At 35.6% G+C, this 24,573-nt stretch overlaps 1 protein-coding gene across 1 annotated transcript; it reads right to left on the reverse strand.

Moving 5' to 3' along the window:
• Nucleotides 1–17,547: 17,547 nt before the first annotated feature.
• On the reverse strand, nt 17,548–22,135 carry Top3beta (DNA topoisomerase 3-beta). Its single transcript, XM_073972365.1, has 6 exons — nt 21,884–22,135; nt 20,666–21,410; nt 20,064–20,264; nt 19,408–20,002; nt 18,698–19,349; nt 17,548–18,097 (listed from the first exon to the last, which is right to left on the reverse strand). The coding sequence occupies exons 1-6, from the start codon at nt 21,972–21,974 to the stop codon at nt 17,799–17,801; spliced, it is 2,583 nt and encodes an 860-aa protein (XP_073828466.1). The 5' UTR covers nt 21,975–22,135; the 3' UTR covers nt 17,548–17,798.
• Between the last annotated feature and the right edge of the window lie 2,438 nt (nt 22,136–24,573).

Genomic DNA, 24,573 nt, shown 5'->3' on the forward strand with positions numbered 1-24,573 from the left:
AACAGCTGCATAAATCAGCTATGTAGACATTACAATCTCTATTCCGTCTGAAGGGTGTGGAATTTCAGAAAGGTAGAGGTAGAAGTTCCCAAGATATTACTCCGCCTTGGCAAACTCCCTGTTTTACTCTACGGGCCTGAGACTTCTTATTTCTGAATTCCAAAAACAACTGGCGTCCACACATATGATAATCGAAAGTTTCAAACACGGCTGGAGAGACGTCTTCTCTATATCCTTGAACAGCTTGGCATAGTTAACGGTACCGAAGGCCTTCGCACGGCCTATTCTGGTTCAGTCTTCGACTGATATGTGTGGATATGGCGTGTAATGCTGCTGTGGTACTGTGCGTTTTCCGGTATACATGCTGATGTTGGGCAATTGGGAAACAGATTCTCATCGTGGGAAGTAGTAGTGCTTCTAGAAACTTTGCTACTGGTGGCAGGAGGTAAATCGACCTGTAAAATTCAACTTTACGGGCTTCGGTAGCGGGATCACTGTGTATACTTTCCAAGCTTCTGGCCGATTGAAAACACTTGTCCATACTTCACTTCGGTTTCATCCAGTTGTTTAAGCATCACTATAGAGATTCAGTGCGGGCCCAACGCTTTGGATGATTTCGCGTTTCAGATGACGTCTGCAACATCGCTCATCGAAAATTGTGGTGGTACTTCCTGGACTGGGAGGACTCTTATACGGACATATGCGCACACTGCCTTAGCCCTATCACTCTCGGCGTGCTCGGTTAAACTAACACGCGTACCTCTTAGAATCTGTCTCTGTTACGCCGTATAAAGTAACCGCCGTCCTATCATCCTTCATTTCCGGTTTCGAGAGTGATATAATGGTTGCCCACAATTTATTTAATCCTGCACCAATGTTATATTGCTTCATTAGGTCTAGTCACTTTTTCCGCTTATTCTCTCGCCTACTATCCTGTTGACTTTAAGAGTAAGTTCCTAAAGGGCTAGTCACATAAGCGGCATGGCTTGTTAAGTCAGCATCATCGGCTGGCATATTCGTAAATGAACAAAAGAAAAATGAGAACATAGTTACCATATGTTACCATTTTCCTTTTGTTCATTTACCAAATATGCCAGCCGATGATGCTGACTTAACAAGCCATGCCATGTTGACATCTTGGGAAATTCTCTCAGTCTTCGTTCACCGTGCACAATCTATTAGCACGGTCAGCATTGTGCAACTACTGGCAAGCGTCCCTGTTTTTTTTTCTATCCCGGCAGGGACTAAAGGCCTGGGTACATAAGCTGCCTCGCCTGCTTATCTTGCTTGCTTCTGATAAAAGAATAAAAAAGAAAAGGGCTACCCAGTTCGAAATTTGCTCGGCCTTCTTTATTCTTTTATTTTTATTATGTCAGAAATGAAGCAGGAAATCAAGGCAAACAGGCAAAGCAGCTTATGTACCCAGGCCTTAAAAGAGCTCTTGTCGTGCTATTTGTGGACTTAGTGGCCATAGAATAACTACTCGTCTACGAAATTGTTAACTTTAATATCAAATTTCCAAGCTCTTACGCCATCAGGGAAAGTGGTTTACCATCTTGGGCGCCAGTCGTAGATCGTCATCATACAGTTTATGGTTGGCGATGAAACCTCAATTGCATTTAAATGTTATTCTATCTCTTTGGCCATGTTTATATTATAGCCTTTTGCAGGGTTAACCTTCTTTATGAGGATTTATTTGAAAAATACGCAATGGAATTGACATTTGAAACCCAGTTGGTTTCTTAAATCCGGTTATATATAAACGTACTGTTAATCATATTTGCTTTCAGTCATAATTTTCAATGCATTGATATACTACGTAGAAAAATAGTTGCAATTTGTGGGATATTAAAGCTCTGTTCCTTTACGTGCAAGAATCTTCAAGTTTTACAACATTTTACTCGAAAAGCGTTCCTTTACTTCAGACACCATACAATTCATATGGGAGCAGTTTACAACTTTTACTACTTTTGCCGGTTTTACCATTTTAAAAAGTAAAGGAACAGACCATATGTATGTTTTTCAACCTAGGTCGATTTTGCAAATACTATCTATATTCGCAAGTTGGGGGAGGTGTAGGGAAGTTAAGGCCCAATCTATACTTATCTAAGTTCTATAATTTGAAGTACACTCCTGCCTATGGGAAAGTTCAACTTGGACTCAGCATTCAGGGATAAATTGCGACCAGAGGATTCATACTCCGAATGCAACAACAATTGATATGAGAGCTGTTCACAATGTTTACTCTTTAAAAAGTAGAATAACAAAACATTTCAATTTTTTTTTACAAATTTTAAGTAGAACATTTTCAAAATTGATCTGATTAGATTTTGTATATTCGCAAGACAGACATTAAAACAAATTGCTACTCTAATTATATCCATAAAAACAACAAAACATGTAATTAAGATGTGAAATTAAAATGATTCAGAGTTATAGTTGTTGCATTCTTTATTGAATATAAAGCACTTCATTGCGGGTAATGAATGAATGAATCCGTAGCTGTTGGCAATTTTAATACAACAAACATGTACATACCGTCATACATACATATATATTTTAATTTATTTATTTTCAGTTTATTAAAAATACATAAATAGGAATATTTTGATTTTTTGTGCTAATTTTTTAGGGAAACTCAATTAAAAAAAGTAACGGCTAGGGTTACAGTACGTTTATATATAACCGGATTTAACAAACCCACTGGGTTTCAAATGTCAATTCCATTACGTACACGTCAAACAAATCCTCATAAAGAAGGTTAACCCTCCAAAAAGCTACAATATAAACAGCATATTAGGCTACCTAACTAGACGATAACATGTTACATCAACGTTAAAAGGGGGGCATTGAAAAGAAAAATTGCAGAGCTTTCAATTTCCTAATACGTTTAAGTCATGGGTTTCAATTGTCAATGTCAAAGAAATCCTCTTAAGGAAGGTTAACCCGGCAAAAAATTCTAATATGTTTACATTAGAACTTTTTGCCGGGTTAACCTTCCTTAACAGGATTTCTTTGACATTGACAATTGAAATCCATGACTTGAACGTATTAGGAAATTTAAAGCTCTGCAATTTTTCTTTCCAATGCCCCCCTTTTAACGTTGGCGTAACATGTTATCGTCTAGTTAGGTAGTCTAACCCTAGCCGTTACTTCTTTTAATTGAGTTTCCCCAAAAAAATTAGCACCAAAAACCAACAAAAACTACACCAACATCTGTGAACTAAACGGTTAGTTAAAATATTTGTTTAATACAACAATCTACCCTCACATTTTTTGTGTTATGTGTTTACTTCTTCAGATAATGGTTTTGTTGTTACAAACGATTTTATTGTATGACAATTATGTGAAACAAATTGTTGTTGTTGCAAGTTTTGTTTTGTTGTTGTAGTAGAGGTTTTTGAGAGTTCAAGCAACGCCTAAAACATGTTAAGATTTCTCATTGAAATCTGTGGTAATAAGTTAAGGGCGTCGGTTAACCATCAAAACACGGTGGCGAAAATAGTAGAAGTTTAGGATTTTGTTTTGTTTTCTGAAACATGAACAGCTAACACATTTGTTGTTGTGAAGACAATTGATGTGAAAATTTATTGGTTATAAGTAAATAAATAATAAATGTTGACGAGGGTGGTATAACAGTTTAAAGTTAAACGGCGTTTGTATTAGAACTTTTTGCTGGATTAACCTACTTTATAAGGATTTATTATAAATCCGGTTAAGTGCAAATGGGATATTATAGTACGTTTATATATAACCGCATTTAACAAATGTCAATTCCTTTGCGTATACCTCAAATAAATCCTCATTAAGAAGGTTAACCCTGCAAAAGGCTAAAACATAAACATGGCCTTATGCTAAGTTTACATTTACGAAATCCACTCGATTTCAACTAAAAGTTTTTAAAATTTTTATGACTTTTACACATTTTACACGAAACCCCGTTCCCGTACACAAAAAAGTTGTAAAATGTTCACTTCTCTTTAAACAAAAATGGCGCTGAATGACGCTCTCTTTAAAAACTTTTTACTCGACAAATTTGAGCGTGTAAAAAATAGTAACATGAATGCCGGCGTCTGATTGGCTAGTACGCCGACTTTGACATTTGTTCCAGCTTTTTTGTAGAGTTGTGCAAATTGAACTATATTGAACTACCTAGTTCACAATCTAGTTCAATGGACACCGGTCGTTTCTTTGAACAAAATGCGTATACTTATTTGGTCTGTTCCTTTACTTTTGAAAATGGTAAAACCGGCAAAAGTAGTAAAAGTTGTAAACTGCTCCCATATGAATTGTATTGTGTCGGAAGTAAAGGAACGCTTTTCGAGTAAAAAGTAGTAAAACTTGAAGATTCTTGCACGTTAAGGAACAGAGCTATTATTTCACGTTAGTTTGTATGATGTTACTTATACGTTTTTGAACTAGGACAGTGAACTAGGTCGTTCAATTGTCCAACTCTACTTTTTTGACGTTTCTTCCATTTTTGCGTTCCCGAACTTTTTGAAAAAACTTTTGTGTGACAACAATTTTGCTCTCTTTTTCTCTTTTACACGTTTTACTATTAAAAAGTACGGGGACAACGCTATAATTTTACAACAGTTTTTGCAGTTGTCGGGAAGCCTACGTCACACAGGAAGCAAAAATGTTGTATTTTATTAAAAAATAAAAAAGAAAATGACCCAAAAAAGTATTTTTTCCACTTTTTTCAAATTAATTTGAAATATATACCGGCAAACAGATCAACGCTGGCCTTTGGTGTCGGCGCCGCCCAACGCAAAACTTTCCACAAACGTTGATCCTATTTTTGCCTTAAATCTCATATTTTTCTAAATCTTGAGTTTATGTGCCAGCATAAATTGGGTGTAGTATCATGTTTACATTACACCGGGTTCTGGTAAACTCGTCACTTAAAATAAAATTCAAGACTTTTCTGGTAAACCTGTTCAATGGAACTAGCTAAAATCTAACTATTAAAACAACCACCCCCAGCATTGTTGAAATTGAGGTTATGTGAACCAAGTGCGGTCATTGAATCAGGTAATATTTACACGCTTCATTCATACTAAAACTAATAAAAAAGAATAACAAAACAAATATCTATTGAGTCAGTCATCTTGACATGAAACATAAACGGTGTCTTACTCAAACAATGCGTTTTTCTTGAGTTATTTAACAAATAAATGAAATGTGGGTTTCAACTGCCATTTGCAAAGTGTTTTGGCGTTATTTTTCTGTTGTAATTCGATAATGGTTGGTTGGTTGGGTGCCACCGTGGCGCAATGGTATGCACGCCCGCCTTGCACGCAGAAGGTCGGTGGTTCGATTCCCCGACCAGCCAACATCAAACATTTTTCAACGGTGGCAAAATACCCCTCAGTAATGTTGGCGACATTGCCTGAGTATTTCAGCCTTGAAAAACTTCTCCACAAGTGGTGTCTTAAGACAAGCCGTTCGGACTCGGCGATAAACAGTAGGTCCCATATCATTGAGCTAAATATGAATCGGGGTGCAATCATTGATATGAGAGAAGTCTCCCGTGTCCCGTATGGGATGTTGTGGAACAATGTTTTTTTTTATTCTATAATGGTTAAACAAAAGGGTGACACTGTAGTCTTATAATTGAAAATTAAAGTCTTTATCAGTAGTGCGATTCTGTAACTCATTTTTTGAGTTACCGACAAATGTCGGTAAAATTAAAACGTTTATAATTTCGGTAATTAACGATATTTTTCGCAAAGTTATGCTAAGTTTACATTTACGAAATCCACTCGATTTCAACTGTCAATTCCATAGCTCAAACGTCAAATGAAATCTCATCTGGATTTCATTTGACGTTTAACCTATGGATTTGACAGTTGAAATCGAGTGGATTTAGTAATCCCGCACCGCTTTCCTATAAACTCATTTTCATGTTAGTGAAAATTTTCATAGTCTGACATAAGACTAAATAAAACATTAAATTTTGACTTTATAAGCCTGGTACTGACCTTATAGCTGCTTTATACTTATGCCCCGAAATCCACTGGATTTCACGAAATCCCGAAATACACCCCTTTTGTCCCAGTCCACACTAGCATGAATTTCATTAAAAAATTTCATGAAATTAGGCATTCTTAAATCGAATTCCCCACTACAGCAATTTTATGATTTTACTCTACTATGGAAGTCGATCTAGAGACGCATAATTTCATACAAATTTTTCAATGAAACCACTCTAGTGTGGACCGGGACTTTTTTGTTGATTTCAAACATATCACGATAATCAAGGTAGATTCATATGTGCAGGTGATCGAACATGAATTTTCAAATTTTGTGCCAGAAACGCGTTCCCGTACTAAACTCGCACTTCTCTTTAAACAAAAATGGAGCAGAATAATTTGGCCGAGTAGAAACTAGCAGCTTGTTTGCTGTTATCTGATTGCCTGATACGTTGATTTTGACATTTCTGCTAGAGTTTTTGCGAATTCTGTCATTTTTCCATTCCTGCACTGTTTCAACAAATTTGTATAGGAAAGTATCATTTGACATTTTGCTTATTTGCTAATTTTATCACGAAAAAGATACAGGAACACAATGAATAATTAATATTGTAACAAAGCAATTTAATGTTTTTACTTTGTTTACCCATTTTGATACTTGGTCTGTTCCAGTACTGCAAGAATCTACTAATTTTTACTATTTTTTCCGATAACATAAAGGAAAAAATGTTATAGTAGTAAAAATAGTAGCTTCTTGCAGGTTCTGGAACAGACATTAAAATTTTTTGTTGCAGCAATTCGCCATCTACCTTGTTTATTGTGATACGTGAAAAGTATTGCAACTTTTGGTACTTTTTTAGGCAAAAAACAGGGTTGTATATCATGAGTACTGTGATTTCGATGTTGATTTCGCTAAAGTCACGAAATCAGATGATTTCATTTTTGTATCATGGTAAATTTTGCTTGATTTGATGCCGAATGTAAACCAAGCATTATAAGCAATGTCTTGTGTAATGCTAAGTTTACATTTACGAAATCCACTCGATTTCAACTGTCAATTTCATAGCTCAAACGTCAAATGAAATCTCATCTGTAAACCAAGCATAACAGTACGTTTACATATAACTGGATTTAGTCAATCCAGTGGGTTTCATTGCGTATACGTCAAATAAATCCTCATGAGCGGCTTAACAAAAAGTTTTAATGTAAACATGGCGTAAAAGAGTTTATGAATCTCCCAATTTACATTGGGCGAGTTTACTTACGGCAATTGTCATTTTGTAGGAAAGAGAGGTGAGGCATATGGTAACCCTTTGCCTCTCAGCACCCTCTCTCACTCATTGGGACAATTCTGAAGAAATGAGTGAGTATTCGATTTCATATTCAGGGGTTTATTACTAAATTTGTCTCACGGTCATGGGTGCGAATACATTGCGACATCACTTATTCGCACTATGGAAAATACAAAATACATGTTTATGTGTATAAACATCTTTAATAACACTGTGATACAAAAGTGGACAATTTTTTTTTTGCAGGATTTCTGATGCACAAATTCGGTTTTGTGGGAGTCCATAGAAGACGAAAATACCTTTGGTTTCTTTGGGTCACTTCGGGTTTTGATTTTATAACGGCAAATGTAGTGAAAAATGGGCTTTCTTGGATTTTCGTTTTTGTCACACTTAAACCACTATTACTTAGCCATTTGTTAACCGATTTTAAAAACCTATGGCTTGTTCGAAAGGCAATGCTTTCCCCTTTATAATGAAAAACAGTGTGTGCAAATCGGTTGTGGAAAAAAGAAGTAATGTCCGTTTAAAGTTGAAAATCCAAGAAAGCCCATTTTTCACTACATTTACCATTATAAAATGAAAAACCGAATTGACCCAAAGAAACCAAAGGTATTTTCGTCTTCTTTGGACTCCCACAAAACCGAATTTATGCATTAGAACCCCTGCAAATTTTCACTGTAGCACAGTGTAATTAGTTTTTTTCTAGAGTTGGATATCTAGTTCCTGGTATACTTGTACTAGTTCCAAAACGTATGATCAATGTCATAAAATCTAAAGTGTGGTATCACGTATACGCAGTTTGTTCATATAAATGATGTGAGCCCTTGGAACTACGTAGTGAACTAGATAGTTCCATATAGTTCATTTGGCACAACTTTAGCTTTTTCTAATTTCAACATGGTGGAAAGGATCCCATCGCCAAAGCGTTTCAATAGAGGATGAAAATCGGAAGATTCAACAGTCGACTTCCCTAGTGACGATCCTTTATACTTTTAGACCTCTCTCTCCAGATCATGAAGATCTCTCCTGACGTGCCTGGGTGGGGGAAGCTTTTCCACTTGATCGTGGCAGGGATGCTCACGGCGATAACACCCTAGCAGTTACTGCATCAACAACACCTTATTTTGTTGATGTACCGGTAAAATCGTCATCTTCTCATGAAGATGGCCCACCGACAGGTTTGAATTTTCTTCCACTGCGTAGCGCTAACATTTACATACCACACTGGCGTCGTATAACGTACCACAGACCGGCCTATTGCAATAAGGCTTCTTTGTCAGCACCCCAAGTGTTGCAGGCCAGCAACTTGAGAACCTTGTACCTAATTCTGTTCTTGTCGCAATTAGCTGTGCCTTGTGCGGACGTCTTAAACATGCTATCGAAAGTTACACCTAAGATCTTGAGGTACTTTGTGGTCAAAATCCGGACACCATCGACCAAGATGAGCAGGGCCAGCCTCATTTCAGACGCCCAGGTGGTGAACTGTGTGGCAGTGGATTTAACGGCGGATATTTTAATATTCCACAGATGAAAAAACTACATGTAAGTAGGTATTTAGCCTAAAGCCCTAGACACATCCAACTTTTAAGTAAAGTTGGACATCATTTCCGATAAGAGAATAAAGAAAAATTCGAACTGTGTTGCTTGTTACTTTATTCTTTTATCAGAAATGACGTCACTCAAACGTTGGATGTGTTAGGGCTTAGCACATACATAGTATGTCATCGACGGTAGGACCCGACGCCAAGATCGTACAAGTATCCGCATACATTACGATCTTTATACCGACTGGAGAGTGTGGAATTTCTGAAAGGGAAACTCCCTATTTCTGTGTTCGTGTCTTGGACTTCTTGTTTCTGAATTCTACAAATGACTGACGTCCACACATACTAACGTTTTAAACACAACTGGAGAGAGGTCTCCTCTATATCCTGGGATGAACAACAACTTGGATGTTAGATACTGCGTTTGTTGTTGTTGAGGAGTCTGCGAGGGTGTTTCGTATTCCGACGACGACGAAGTTGGAGTCACGCTGGGAGATGCTCTGGCGCAGCAAGAGGCAACACGGCCATTACATCTCACCGATCTGGACATGTGGTGGATGCAGATCTGGCAAACGGAACAGAACCATGGCCCGGGGTTGTTATCTATCCCAGCATGGACCAAAAGAGCTTGGGGCAAGTATTCCGGAATATTTTGCCGCTCCTATAGTGAAAAAAATATATGAACACAAACACATAATTGTCGAGGTGACGGCCCCTGGTCGAAGATTTCTCCGAGTCATTTCGGCGCATAGAACCTGCCGCCGTGGGATAGAAAGCCCAGCGTTGATCTGTTTGACGGCATATATTTAAAATGAATTTGAAGTTTCGGCGTCGACACCCAATCAAGGTATTTTTATATAACTAGGCGTTTACACAAGACAGTCTGCCTGAAATACAACTCTGATTTACTACCACATATACATATACATTTGTCGGCTGTCTCCCAGCTGTCCATCATTTTTCACAGACAGTGGGGTTAACAAATTTTTAACTTTTTTGTTAAAAAGAAGTGAGATGATAATTGAAATGTGTTGAAGACAAAAGAACATGAACAAGAATATAATATGTGAATGGAAAACAAAAAGAAATCGACGATTTTCATTCATAATTTTACAACTGTTTTTGCAGTTGTCTGGACGCCCACGTCATACAGGCAAGTTTTGGGTTTTTGACAATCAATACATGTACTCAACTGTCCTGTCATGTGTAAACGGAGCTTAAGGTAGAAGTGACAATCAGCTGTATTCATACTTTTTTGTAAATTTACAGCCAGTTTCTGTATGTCGAAAGAAGAATGTGTGCGAATGAAACACGCCCGAACTTTAGTTTTCGAAATAATTTTACCTTTGCTTTTGCGTCAAAACAAAAAACAAATTTGAAAAACACAAGAGTTTTTGGACGTGTTTCTTTCGCACACATTCTTCTTTCGACATACAGAAACAGGCTGTTAGTTTTCAAAATGTAATAGGGTGCTCATGAAATTTAAAACTTCTAAATTTGTTACCATAAAGTACTGCTTTTCATCACAAACGTGTAAAAAAGGACCAACGACAGTTCTGAATGCGTTATATTTACATTTTGATTCAAATTTGTTCTATTTTAGAGGATTTTCAAAATGTATTTATGTTTTTCTGAAAAAAATTGGAACGACCCTATTATTCAATATTATCTTTGAAATTAATTTTCAATAACAACAATAATGTTTTCGTAAATTTGTTAGTGTTGTAATTCATGCATATACCTTATATAAATTTGCCATGCACCCAACCATGGTACAATAATACAGGTAGCATTATCATGCCAGCTGATGGTAACATAATGTGTCAACTGCATTGAATTGATGTCAAATTTTGACACCTTATGTTACCAACAATTGCCGATGCGGCTACCTGTGTATTTGTACCATGCACCCAACTGTGTAAAAACAGCCAAGACGACGCAAAACTAAAGCCGAAAACAGAATCAACGTTTGGTCATTTAACTGTGCAGAATAAAATCCCCTGAGGGGGATTTGAATTTTTCGGCATCATGCCCAACAGTGTAAAAACGGCCAAAACGACACAAAACTTTACTCAAACGTTGCATGTGTTTTCAGCTTTAATGTCAAATTAAAGCTAAAAAATAATAAACGTTTGGGTATTGATGCCAACAAGTTCAATTATTTAAAATTTGATGCTACAAAGCACATCAACAGTTGTTCGTTCTCCTTGTGATTGATGTTTTCCTTTTGCCAACGCTTAAGCTGAAAACAGATACAACGTTTGATTAAAGTTTTGCGTTGGGCGTCGAGAAAAAAACAACAACAACAGGGCGACGACGACACCAAAGTCCAGCGTTTATCTGTTTGCCGGCATATATTTCAAATGAATTTAAATTTTTCGGCATCATGCCCAACAGTGTAAAAACGGCCAAAACGACACAAAACTTTACCCAAACGTTGTATCTGTTTACAGCTTTAAAGTGTAAACAGAATGAAATACGCCCAAGATAAGCAGGCAAGGCAGCTTATGTATTCACCCCTTAATTTATTTGAATTAGGTAGTACTTGGCCTTTAGTCTTTTACATGAAACTGAGCGTGAAAAAACGACGTATTTCATAGTGTTTCTACCTTTAAGGTGAGAACACAATGAAAAATGCATGCTTATCCAAGCCTCAATTTCTGTAAAAGAATAAAGAAATCCAAGATCGCATTTGTATTAGGTAGTTCCTGTTCACCTGTTCATTTACATGAAATTGAGCTTGAAGCAAGCAGCAAAAGTCATTGTGTTTTCTGGCCTCGACACACTAGCGGCTGTCTTTCTGGCTGAAGTCATCATTTCCCAGAAATGACTTCAGCCAGAAAGCCAGCCGCTTATGTGTCGAGGCCTTTAACGGAAAACTTTGTGAAATTTGCCGCCAAATACTCACCAACAACTCTTGCACATCCCAATAAAATTTAAAGTTTGAATCATCTTGCAGTTTCTATACTTAAATTCATTTCGTTTTTTATAAATTAAACGATCTCATTTCCTATGTAAATGATTTGAAATAATAATAAATTACAGAAAACAAAACGACAACAACTACAACAACATGAAATAAAAATCGCAAATCTCTTAATCTCTCAATTTAAACAAACAAAACAAAAAAAAAAACTTCAAAGATATCAACGAAAATTTTATTTATGTTATTTCATATCGCGCGTCATGTTAAACATCAAATGGTTAGCATGTGCGCGCCGGACATGCTGTTGTCCAGTTCAGCTTGCAGCCCACAAGCATGTGTGACGACTATGTGACATATGGGAATGCCGATATGTATGTTATCTATTATTACTGTTGTCTCGCTAAATGTGTCCATTGTTTTGTTTTGTTCCCCTCTATGTAATATTTATGTTTATAACATAATTAAGTACCGATTGAACAATCATCAACGTCATCATCACTGCTATATAGTAAACACGTCATCACCAAATCCCCACTGCCACCACCAATATTGCAATTGTATTTTGGTTTGAAAGTCATAAATTAGTTTTAAGGTCAACTGTAGAGTTTCACTACAGATTACAAGAAGACAAGATCGGGGAGTTGTCTTTCAATGTGAACATTCAAAGGAACATCGTCCACAATGAGCCATAATCCTAATCACCACAAGCTGAACAAAATCATAAGCTTGCTCTTGAAATGCTCTAGTACATGACCAAAAGGTCTCAGAGTGGAGTATCCAAGCGTCAATAGAAGCATGCTTTCATTCAGCAAGAGTCTGTAGAAGCACCCTTTCTTTCAGCAAGGGTCTATTATTATTATTATTATTATTTATTAATAGATCTTTCTTTACTTAACATATTTATTTACATATTAGTTTAAAACTATAATCTATATATAGGGCTAGCATAATGCTGTAAGCCATTATGAGATAATTCTATTTAAAAATTTAGTATGATCAGTTACAAAATGTATATGAATGTTTACATAAACATTTTTTTTCTAAAAATTGAATTCATTTATTAAATCTGTCTGGTTACTTTCCCAGCAAGAACTTTCTCAGAGAGTACGGTTTTTTATTCTCTTTTGCTAGAAAATTGTAAAAAGTAAACAGACACCTTCCCAGCAAAAACCAGCAAGCAATCAGCTGGCTTGCCAAAACAGAACAATTTGTCCGCCAATAAAGGAAGCAAACACGCTGTATTTTATTAACAATAAAAAAGAAAATGAAACAAAAAAGTATTTTTCCACTTTACAAATTTGTTCTCCATAAAACAATACAATTAGACTATGTTATTTCCACAATAAAATTTTTTTTAATGTTCACAAACATAAATAAACAAAAAAATAAAAACAGATGATTGACTGTTTTCAGGAAGAAGAAGCATTGCTAGTGCTTGCTATAAGAAATTTGTCCAGCAAGAATTTGCAAACTCTCAGTGAAAGAACTGTCAAAATGTCTCTCTCGTCTGTCTAATGGAAGCTTATAAATATTTCAGAGTTCGAAAATAAATAGTACACTAACATAGTGTACCGCTCCGAGTACAGTATCACTAAAATATTGTTACGAATGTAACTGATAGGTTTAAGTTAATTTAGTTTAATTTCCGTTAATTTAAAAATTTGAATTGTAACGTAACGTTTTATTACGCAGTTATTTTATTTAAGCAACAACAACTACCATGTAGAACTCTCTTCATCATTCTAGTCGTTACATTACCTTTTGTTAATGTTCTTTTGTTTGTTTTGCCATAATCATGTAATTATCGTTTAGTTTGTTACTTCTTTTCTTGCATTTATTTGTTGTTGTAATTACGTCATTGATCATCCCCCATGTATGTGAGTCTGGTTGTTCGCTTAGTGCGAATGTGCGTCTGTGTGTTCGTTGTACATATTCGAGGAGTTGCCAGACATTTTCTAGAGGACTCTCGAACAGGGAGACTTTGGGATATAAATACAGGGGAACTGGCAATGACGAGTTAGTTGTGTTTTAAGCGTTGAACTGAACAGATCGGTTAAAGAATAGCTGCGTGCTAACTAGAGACTTGCTGTGTGCTTAGTAATTAAAGTCGGTTCTGAATAAGAGTAATAAAGTAAATAAAGCATTGTAGAAACGTAATCTAAAACGAACCCTGTTTTATTTGGTACAAATCGTACTGGGGAATAAAACAACGTCTACACGGACATTAGTTAAATCTAATTCCGTAACAATATTTTTAGCGTTATGGATACTTTACACGATATGTATTTTACATATGGGTTGTCACTTTTTATATACAAAATATATACGCAATGTGACAGCACATATGTAAAATAACATATCGTGTAAAGTACCCATTAGTGTTCCGGAACACAAGCATTAAAAAATATTTTAGTGATACTGTTCATGGTACAATAAGGAAGGTAGAACAGGTTCTGAAAAACACAAAAAACTCAACCCTGAAGCTATTACCGATTTCTGTCAAAATTATTTATACATACATTTACAAACATCAACTTATTTTATTTATTTTTGTTTTCCTATTCTTGTGTTCAACTTTCAAAATCATTGAAATGTGCAAAATTGAATTAATTATAAGTTTAACTTTTCAGTATCGCGTTAAAAGTGTTGTTAATCGTTTTCTTGTCCATAGCTAAGTTTATTTTAACGCGGAGTTACCGAAAATGATGCTGTTTTCGAGCCTCAGCCCAATACATTCATTCCAGGGAACTAATACTATGTTTATATTTACGAAATTCACTCGATTTCAACTGTCAATTCCATTGCTCAAACGTCAAATGAAATCCAATCGATTTCAGATGAGTTTTCATTTGACGTATACACAAAGGAATTGACAGATGAAATCGAGTGGATTTCGTAAATGTAAACATAGTATAACAAGAGAAATTGACATGAAGGAAGCAACACGAAAAAAGGTCCCATATAGCAGGCTGTCATAAGGAGATTTCAACTTCTCATAAATAAACCATAGATATAGATGCATAATGCAGAATCAAAGTGCCACAAGCATATCACAAGATGTTTCTTCTTTCGGAGTTTTATCAAACCGTGACGCTGCACGGCAGAGCATAATAAGAAGTAGTGGCAAATGAGATCAACGATCAATACATATTGAAAAGTTATGTTATGATTTTGATGTTTTTATTTCGATATTACATGTAAATGAATAAATACATATGGATGTGGTGAGAGAGGAGGTAAATCTGTGGTTGTCAGAGGAAAGGATCATTTCAATTTGCATGAAAAGAGTAACAATCAAAAAAACTAAATCCAGTTTTGTGAAAAGTTTCATAAATTGGGCGCCAATTTGAACGTCAAAAAAGCCTGGAGGGTTTTCCAACACCACTTTGACGTCAAGAATAGCTTATTTTTCCCATTTATTCGAGTTAAAATAATTTGTCATTTCAAAAAAACAGCTAACTTGATCTTCAGGTATCGAAAATGCGACGTAAACAAATGTTAGTAAGCTCAAATCGACCTAGAAAGAATACAAAAATTGCCAAGTAAAACTGCAACCGAGCCCAAAAAAGAAAACCAACAGATTTCATCTAAAAATTATGTGAACTCTCATGCAAAATTGCTGGGATGGATTTTTTCTATTACTCAAACAATTTTCCATCCATTTTTCATAAACATTTTTACTTAAACCTACGTCTGTTCTTCTTCAGGCTCGATTGCTGTTTTACTTGCTAATTTTTGTATTCTTCCTAGTCGGTTTGAGCTTACTAACGTTTGTTTACATCGCATTGATCAAATTGGCTGTTGTTTTGAGATGCAAAATTATTTTAACTCGAATAAATGGGAAAAATAAGCGATTCTTGACGTCAAAGTGGTGTTGGAAAACCCTCCAGGCTTTTTTGACGTTCAAATTGGCGCCCAATTTATGAAACTTTTTACAAAACTGGATTTAATTTTTTTTTTTTTTTGATTGTTACTCTTTTCATGCAAATTGAAATGATCCTTGCCTCTGACAACCACAGATTTACCTCCTCTCTCACGTTAAAAATGTGTTTCTTGAAAACTGCTTTAAAGTGTCTAACTTATCTGCATTTTGAAAATAATTCGGGGACAACTTCCAAACCAAATTTCTCGTTGGACATCGGTTATCTAAAAAAACAACGATTTGCAAAAAATGTTCCTCAAATTTATGCGTGTAAATCCCTAATAATTGCCCTGAACCTGTCATTATTTCGCATCAAAAATAACGGAAAAAATTTTAATTTTTTATTTTGTCGCAAAACCAAATAATTGATATATTGACATCATGGGGAGTGCCCAACTCCATAATACGAAATTATAAAATCCCATAAAAGTCATCTGAATTATGAAAAAAATAGAAATTTACATGTGAACCTATCTTTATTTCGGGCACAGTACCCACAATGAACTATTTTCGAAATACCATGAAAAACACAAAACTGCATTATCAAGCGTATGTGAGGTACAAGTGCACAATTTTTGGACGATAGATCTTCAATAAACTCACAATTTACCCAAATATCAAATTTCAGAGATATGGTAAATTGCATTGTATATATATTTATTTTTTATATTGGGTGTATTCCAAAAAGGAACCTGATATTTAAAGACAATTTAAAGATGTAGCAGGATATGCTAATCAATGTGAATTTTCCAATTTTGGCATATTTTTTAGAAATGTATAATTTATATAATTGTTCCACAAACATCCCAGTAGGGACAAGGGAGGCTTCTATAATATCAATGAATTTATATTAAGTTATTGGTATGTGACCTAGTTTTTATCGCCGAGTCCGAACGGCGTGTCCTAAGTTGCCACTTGTGGAGACGTTTTTCATGGCTGAAATACTCAGGAAATATCGCCACCGTTGAAAATTTGATGTGGTAAGGCCTGGGAATCGAACCCGGACATTTAATTTATTTTTCATCACAAAAGTTTTTAATTCAAATCTATGCGTTGCTGTTTATTTGACGGCGGAGAAAATGAAATAAAAGAAAATGCAAAAAAAATCTGCAAAGAATAAAGAAACAAAACAGAATTTGCGAGTACATAAACTCAAACTTCTTTCCCATTAACTTTGAACGTCTAAACATCGACTATGGATTCAAGATGGAATAAGGTATTGTTTCTTTCTTCTATGTACTGTAAATAACTGGGTCTTGAATACTCATACAGGTTGAATAGCTGAAGAATCAAACCTAACCTCCTAAATTCAACTTAACCTCACTTTCGTCTAATTAACATTTCATCACAACGACATTGACCAATGTGAAGGTTTCTGGTACAGCGACTTAAGTCTATATACATATGTATGATATGTATGTAATATGTACACGGTCTGTAAGAAAATTGCCTATTGTCTCAAAAACACACATCCATCAAAGGTAGAAATTGTGGGAACGTCTAAAGCTTCGTTCTTTGTTTTAAATAGCTTCAATGTCGTTGGTGATGGAAACAGAATGTTTAAAGGTTTTTGTCATTGTTTACCCTGCAATGTACATTTACCAAGAAATGATGGCTTTGACTTTGAATTCTGTCTAAAACGTTTTATCATTACTTTAGGAACGGAGTAAACTTACCCATTGTCCAGGCTTTTCCGGAACTATAAGATGGCCTAACGACATGGGAAGGATTGTTTTTAGATACTCAAATCGCAGTTTATTTGAATGCTTAAACATTACCACCAAGATTCCGTCCACACAATGTTTTTGCATGCATTTGCGATACTTAGGAAATTCAGGCGGCTTGAAATTGTCTCCCATCTTCATACTTCACCTTCATTGAAAACTTGTTTTGTATGGGGGTTTTGTATGTTAATATCTTTTACTTAAACATATGTATTTTATGTCTTATATAAAAAACCTACTATAATAAATAGAGAGTGGGGGAAGAGAAATGCATTGAGACACAGGGATACATACATATGGGGGGTTTGTGACTTACAAAACTTCATTGTAATACCAAACTAATGTTACTTCTTAAGTATGATGACTTAATGACAAAACCTATTTTTAAAAGAGAATTCCCCAGGGAAAACTCTTTTCATACAAAATATGCATCTAAGTGGGCCATTTTATCTTTGGGTTGCCTTGAACCACCACGACCTCTACCGCTGCCGCCACGACCAGGTTTACCGCCACGCCCACCTCGAGCACCACCCCTGCCACTGCGTATATTAACAGGACGTGAGGCCACGGCACGATGTTTCTCCACAAGATTTGCGAAATCCGCAGAACAGAATATACAACCCGACTTTTCCTCAGAACCATCTTTGAATTTGGTTTTATCCGATTTGTAGACAACATTTACAGTTTGGGCACCACATTCCTCACATTTTTCATCTGCAATTAACAAAATATAATATTTATTTTTAATGGACTTTATTTATTTATTTATTTATTTAATTATACTTGGTAATTTCAAAGTCCGAAGACCACATATAAGAAATTACAATCTACAATAAACAAAATATAGCATACAATTTTCTTATTATCAAAAAAAATAAAAAAAATAGGGATATATGTAGATTAATATCCACGATAGGCCATGACTAATAACACATCTATATTCCACTAACTGACAACTTGCAATTAATGAAATTAGCAGTTAAATAGACAAGACCAAAACAACATCTGCCTTCCGACTAAAACAACTACTCGAAAATTCGAGCAGAAATAGCTCATATCAACAGAATATATACTAAATATAATATCGTGGATATTAAACACGAAAAATACAAAAAATTAAAAGTTTAAAATTAAAAGTGCATTAGCGTAAATTACTACTCAAAATTCAACGAACATTAAGGTAAATCATATAAAAAATTACAATGTAAAAAAATAAGTAAAATATATTTAATACATGTATGGTAAAAGTAAGTAAAATATAATTTAAAATATAATTTAATTGAACTTTAAGCTTTCTTTGCTCTTTAAACTTACCTTCCACAGTAATCTTGGTGGCTCCCTTAAAGCAATTAATTATGACATCACATCTATTGCAACCAACCTTCCAACTGGGCGCCAAGGTACAGTCCAGTACCAAAACACCATGTTCACATTCCACACAACCCGATATACCCAGCTGGTTTTGTGAATGGGGGCAGGTGGGATGTGTACATGAGTTACAGCCAGCATTTTTAGGCATATCCCTGAAGGGAGGATGATTATAACAATAAGGGCAAAAGGGATATGATCTCCCCTTGGCCCCTGTGGTAAATGCCAATAGTTCAAAGTCGTCCAACGGACATTTAAATTCACGATAAACTTTGACATTACCACCATTTGGCAGGGAATAGGTGTCATCACATTGGGAACAATGAAGGCGGGCAGGTTTGGATTGTATGTATTTCATATAACGGCGACATTTGCCACAACGTGAATGGGACTTTCCAGATTCGGCCAGCGGTGAAAAGGACACCTCAAACAAGCTATCCATATTGGAAATATTTTTAACAAAATACAAAAATTTCAATCGGAATATTTCAATGGCATGTTTCAATACGGCATGGAAATCTGCAGAGCCTTTTGATATCAAATTCAACATTTTTTCCACTTCCGAGCGCATGGTGGGCAGTACTAGCTCCGGATCAATCTGTAAGAAAAGCCTCTTAGTATACCTTATTCATATAAATCCCCTATCTTATCCTTACCTTTTGATACCCATGCACCAAAACAATACCCAATGTTGTAGGTATCAGCCTTCGCCCACTTTCTATGGTCACATAATTCCTCTGACAAATGTTGTTGATATGTACCGGTATTGAAGCATCTGTGCCAATACCATGCTGTTCCATAAGCGTAATTAGCTCAGCCTCTGTCAAATAATCTGGTGGACTTGTTTGACTTTCCGCCATGCGTACATCATTTATGGCGACCTTTTCGCCTTGAGTAAATGTGGGTACTGCCTCATCACGACCAAAGGCCAACCATGTCATTGCTTTGGTAAATCCTGGATCTACCAGGACATTAGCGGTACATGTAAAAGTTTCAGTGGCAACTTTTAGTTTGACAGTTGTGGCACGATATTTTAAGTCCTTTGAAATTGTACCCAAAAAGTGGCGGCAAATGAAATCATAAACACGCCAGGTGTCACGATCAAAGTCATTGCGAGTGGCCAATTTCATGGGGGTAATGGGAGGATGGTCACCACAATCTTTGCCTTTGCGTGGGGCATTGAAATCCGACAATATGGCATGGGCCTCCGCACCGAATTCTGAAGAGGGTTTTAAAATGTGTAGAACGGCACTAGGAAAATGAAGGGACATTATATGGGGAATATATAATGGTAATAAGGCTAGAAACTTACTTTAAATCAAAATTAGCTGGATATTGATTGGTCTCGGTACGCGGATAACTGATATAACCTTGTGTATAGAGGCGTTCAGCAATTTGCATGGCCTGAAAGGGGCCAATACCCAATCCGGAACTACAAATTCTCATAAGCTCAACAGTATTTAAGGCCTGAGGACGAGGGCGTGTCTGTTCCTTGGAGGACACGCTTTCAATGCTTTAAAAGAACAAAACCAAAGGTCAGAAATTATGGCATAAATCAATTTAAAGAATAAGTCAAATTTATGGCCTGATCGCGGATCTTATTGACATATGCACCATCGATAGGTCTTGGAGCTCTAATTACAATTCAGCAATACAAAATGTATATCGTTGTGGTAGCGCCGATTAGACTTGACCTGTACATATTGCTAGGGTACACGGCAGCGGGTTCTTTCGTACTGAATTGATCCGAAACCGTGTTTTTTCGGCCAGCGGCTGCCAACCCAGGATCAAACCTATACTTCTAGTACAACAACAACCAGGTAATCCGCAATCAGGCCTTAAACTTGATTTAAGTCCAAATCATGGAAACGCTATAAATATAAAAATACCTATTTTTCCTTTTTGTTTACTTACAGTCCCTCCTTTTGATTCTTCACCAAATTCAACAACATCGTGGCAATATCCTTCTTAAACACTCTTCCACGATTCCATTCAAACGAAAACTCCGGTTGCCCTGCTGTCAGTTGGAGATACCAAAAACTTTCGGGTTTAAAGGTTTGAATATCATCATGCCGTTTTACACAAAACCCCAAAGTGGGGGTTTGACAAGGACCATAGGAGATTAAGGAAGAATCTAAATCACCATAACGCCCCTGAAAGAATTTTGTTTGAAATCGTGTAAAGGCACAACCAATGCGTAAATCCAGCTCCTGGCGGGCATCAACTGATTTCGCCTCATTTTCATTGGGATAACCCAAATTGTTCATGGCTCCCTTGATATCTTTCTCAGTAATGGCTGAGAAATGGGCACGATAAGTAACATTATGGCTGTAGACATTATTTATTACTCTTGACACGCACTCCATCACCTCGTAACAAATATTTTCACCTTCTTTATCACAATCAAGCCAGAGGACCAAATAATCACAACCTCTAGCTTCATTTGCCAAGAAGCTAGGCATGTGCTGTTTAGGATTGGCTTCTTTCTTCTCTGTTGGACATCCAAACAGTTCTGCCGGATCCACCTTATCCCATGAATTATATTTACCCACAAAATCCAGAGACATAACATGGCCACACACAGAAGTCATGCGAAACAAGGCCGGGGAACCTTTAAAGTCTCCATTCCATTCATGTGTAGAACAGGAATTGGTAGTGCCTAGAAAATATGAGAGGTTTTATTAAATAGTAAACTATTTATGCATTTTTCGGCATAAGTTGAATATATAGACTGGATTCGAATCGATGATAAAAAATGTCGATTTAAAGGAAAATTTTGTTCGCGTTAGCCGATATTTGTTCCTGTCCATAGGAGAAAGTCTTAAATAACCGACCGAAAGCCGGCTATATTTGAAATAATTTCGATTTAAACTACTTATGTTGTTGTTGTAGCAAGTAATGCTACTTGATGCTGGGTTTGCACCCGCTGCCGTGGGATTGCAACTAAACAACTAAACTTATCGTCAAAACCAAGGGATTTTTGAACTTTCGGAGCCTATATCTCGGGAAGTATGGGCTCTCTGCCCATGATATATATACTGGCCTACCTGTGGTAGAAATTTCAGATCGATCCGAATCCAGTCCAAACATTCAACCTGCTCCCATTTTTCTATGCATAATGACATCACTAACCTTTTTTAGCATGACTTTTTCCATTGGACAAGATTTGCGCCAATGATGCAGCCAAAGATGGCTTCTCCGCCACCATCAACACTTTCTTCATTTTGTTTTACAATAAATTTGCAAGTAATTTTTGTTATTTATACAATTTTTTATTTATTTACTACAATTAGATGTGTATTTTCCTATTTTTTGCAAAAAGTTTTGACAAGCAAAGAAACCACCACACCACAGCCGACAATAGTGTTGTCAACGAAACGCTCTGAAAAAAACGCAATTTTTTCAAGAGGGATATTTTTACAATTGCCATTCTCTTAAAAAAATATTAAATTAAAATTTTAATATATTTAATATTTAATTAATTGTTTATTATTACCAACTAAAAATGAAGTTATGTTTATTTAGGGTCATTTGTATGAAAATATTAAAGAAGTATTATTGCGATTTCAGTATGTGTCTCTTAACTTTTCTTTGCGTGATATTGACAGCACTCTTTTGTTTAGTTGTCATTGGTTTAGGGATGCAGCAGCAAGATTTGTTATGATTTATAGCGCATTTACACCAACCAGACTTTAATAAGATAGCAAAAGCAAAAGCTATTAATAGGTAAAAATTTGTACAAGCAAACGAACTACATCCAGTAACTATTTGAAAAATTGTAATCATGGTAGAATAAATACAAGGTAAAGTTAATACTACAACAAATACAACTCGAACAACAACCACAAAGGAATTTGTTTTTGTTTGTAACGTTACTGCCAGTTGTATTTGTAAACAAAACAAGGAAATGTCTATAAATTATTGGAATTTAAAAAACTAATAATTTTTCACATTTGGTTCAATATTTTGGAAAACATGAATGAAAATTAGTTTCATTTTCAATTTTTATGTTTCCACATCATTCCACTAAATGCATAAATTCTCGCAGAAAGTAGAATTCTTGCAGAAAAGTTTGGGGTCGCTGGAAATTCATAGAAAAAGGAGAAGCTATTTCAATGTTTTGTTTTAGAAATCAAAGAAGCACATGTTCATTAGGGCTTTATTTTTTTTAATTTTAACAAAATACCTCACATATTAACAAACGTTGTATCGCCTCTACAAGCGGGGATTTACTGCGCGGCTTATCGTTCGAACTTGGAGGAGGTTACATATCATTGATATGAAGAAGTCTTTCTGGGAAATGTTTTTTTTTCGAATGATATATTTTTTCTCAAAAAATATATGTCCCTAATGTACATCGAAATAGAAATAAATGTATAAAATGTCATATGAAATTTGACACTAACGTTACAACCCAGTTCAGTCAGCTGTGTATTGCTGCTACCTTTTCTTATTCTACCATGATTGTAAAGGCCTGCGTACATAAGCTGCCTTGCCTGCTTACCTTGCTTACTTCTGATAAAAGAATAAAAAAGAAAAGGGCAACCCAGTTCGAAATTTCCTCGGCCTTCTTTATTCTTTTATTTTTATTATGTCAAAAATGAAGCAGGAAAGCAAGGCAATCAGGCAGAGCAGCTTATGTACGTAGGCCTTAATGCTTGATTTACATTTACGAAATCCACTCGATTTCAATTGTCAATTCCATGGCTTAAACGTCAAATGAAATCGAATAGATTTCGGATGAGTTTTCATTTGACGTATACGCAAGGGAAGTGACAGTTGAAATCGAGTGGATTTCGTAAATGTAAACCAAACATAAGTAAACGAACACACCAAATGATTGCTTAACAGCGTGTTTTTTTGTGAAAAGTTTTTGCCCATTCGTTCGTTGATTTCATGAACGAACAGCGTGTTTTTGTAAAAATGCTTGCCTGTCACACGAACCGTTCGTACTAAAACGTATACATTCAAAATTTGGTTCTTGTAAAATTTTACGAACAATTCGTTTTTATCTGAAAGCTTTCATCTATTTTATAAAAGCTTTTATATTTCAGGATTTCCATGATACTTGCATAGGCATCTGCACGTAAAATGTGTTACTTGATGGCAACCCCGATACACAGATATCAAACAAAAAATAAGAAAAAAATGTAATCAAATTTGTCCAAAAATAATTGTGATAATATGAAGAAACGGATGTACATATACGCATGTGCTTCTATGGAAATAAATAAAATTGCATTCCCTTCCAGTTTTCGTGTGTTTTGTGCCACTAATTACTCAAATTATTTAATTTTCTTTCAAAACGATGGGTCTTTTCCATTCGTTTATTTTTGACGTACTCGTTCGTCTGATTTTGTTACGAAAACTAAAAAAATTACGAAAATAAAAAGCTTTCATTTGTTTGTCACACGAATACAAACGTCAACCGCTATGAAAACCAAATTGTGTCTTCGTTCATGAAATCGACGAACGAATGGGCAAAAACTTTTTACAAAAACACGCTGGAAGACACAATTTGGTTTTCGTAGCGATTGACGTTTATGTGTACATCCGTTTCTTTATATTAGGTCTGTACGATAACCCAAAAGTTTGTACAAATTTGCACAAACTTTTACAAATTGCTGTTCGATAACAAACTTGTTCAGTAAAAGAGAATTGAGATGTCTTGCAAGTAGTTGCAAGAACTCTTTACTTGCAAAGTTATCGAACAGGCATAATATCACAGTTATTTTTGGACATATTTGTTTAATGGCCTGTTCCCGTACTTTATAAAGTGGTAAAAGTCGTAAAACTTGTAAAAGTCGTAAGCGATTTTCATA

The sequence above is a fragment of the Musca autumnalis genome, unplaced genomic scaffold, assembly GCF_047663935.1.
Source record: "Musca autumnalis isolate F117 unplaced genomic scaffold, ASM4766393v1 scaffold_3, whole genome shotgun sequence".
NCBI lineage: Eukaryota > Metazoa > Arthropoda > Insecta > Diptera > Muscidae > Musca > Musca autumnalis.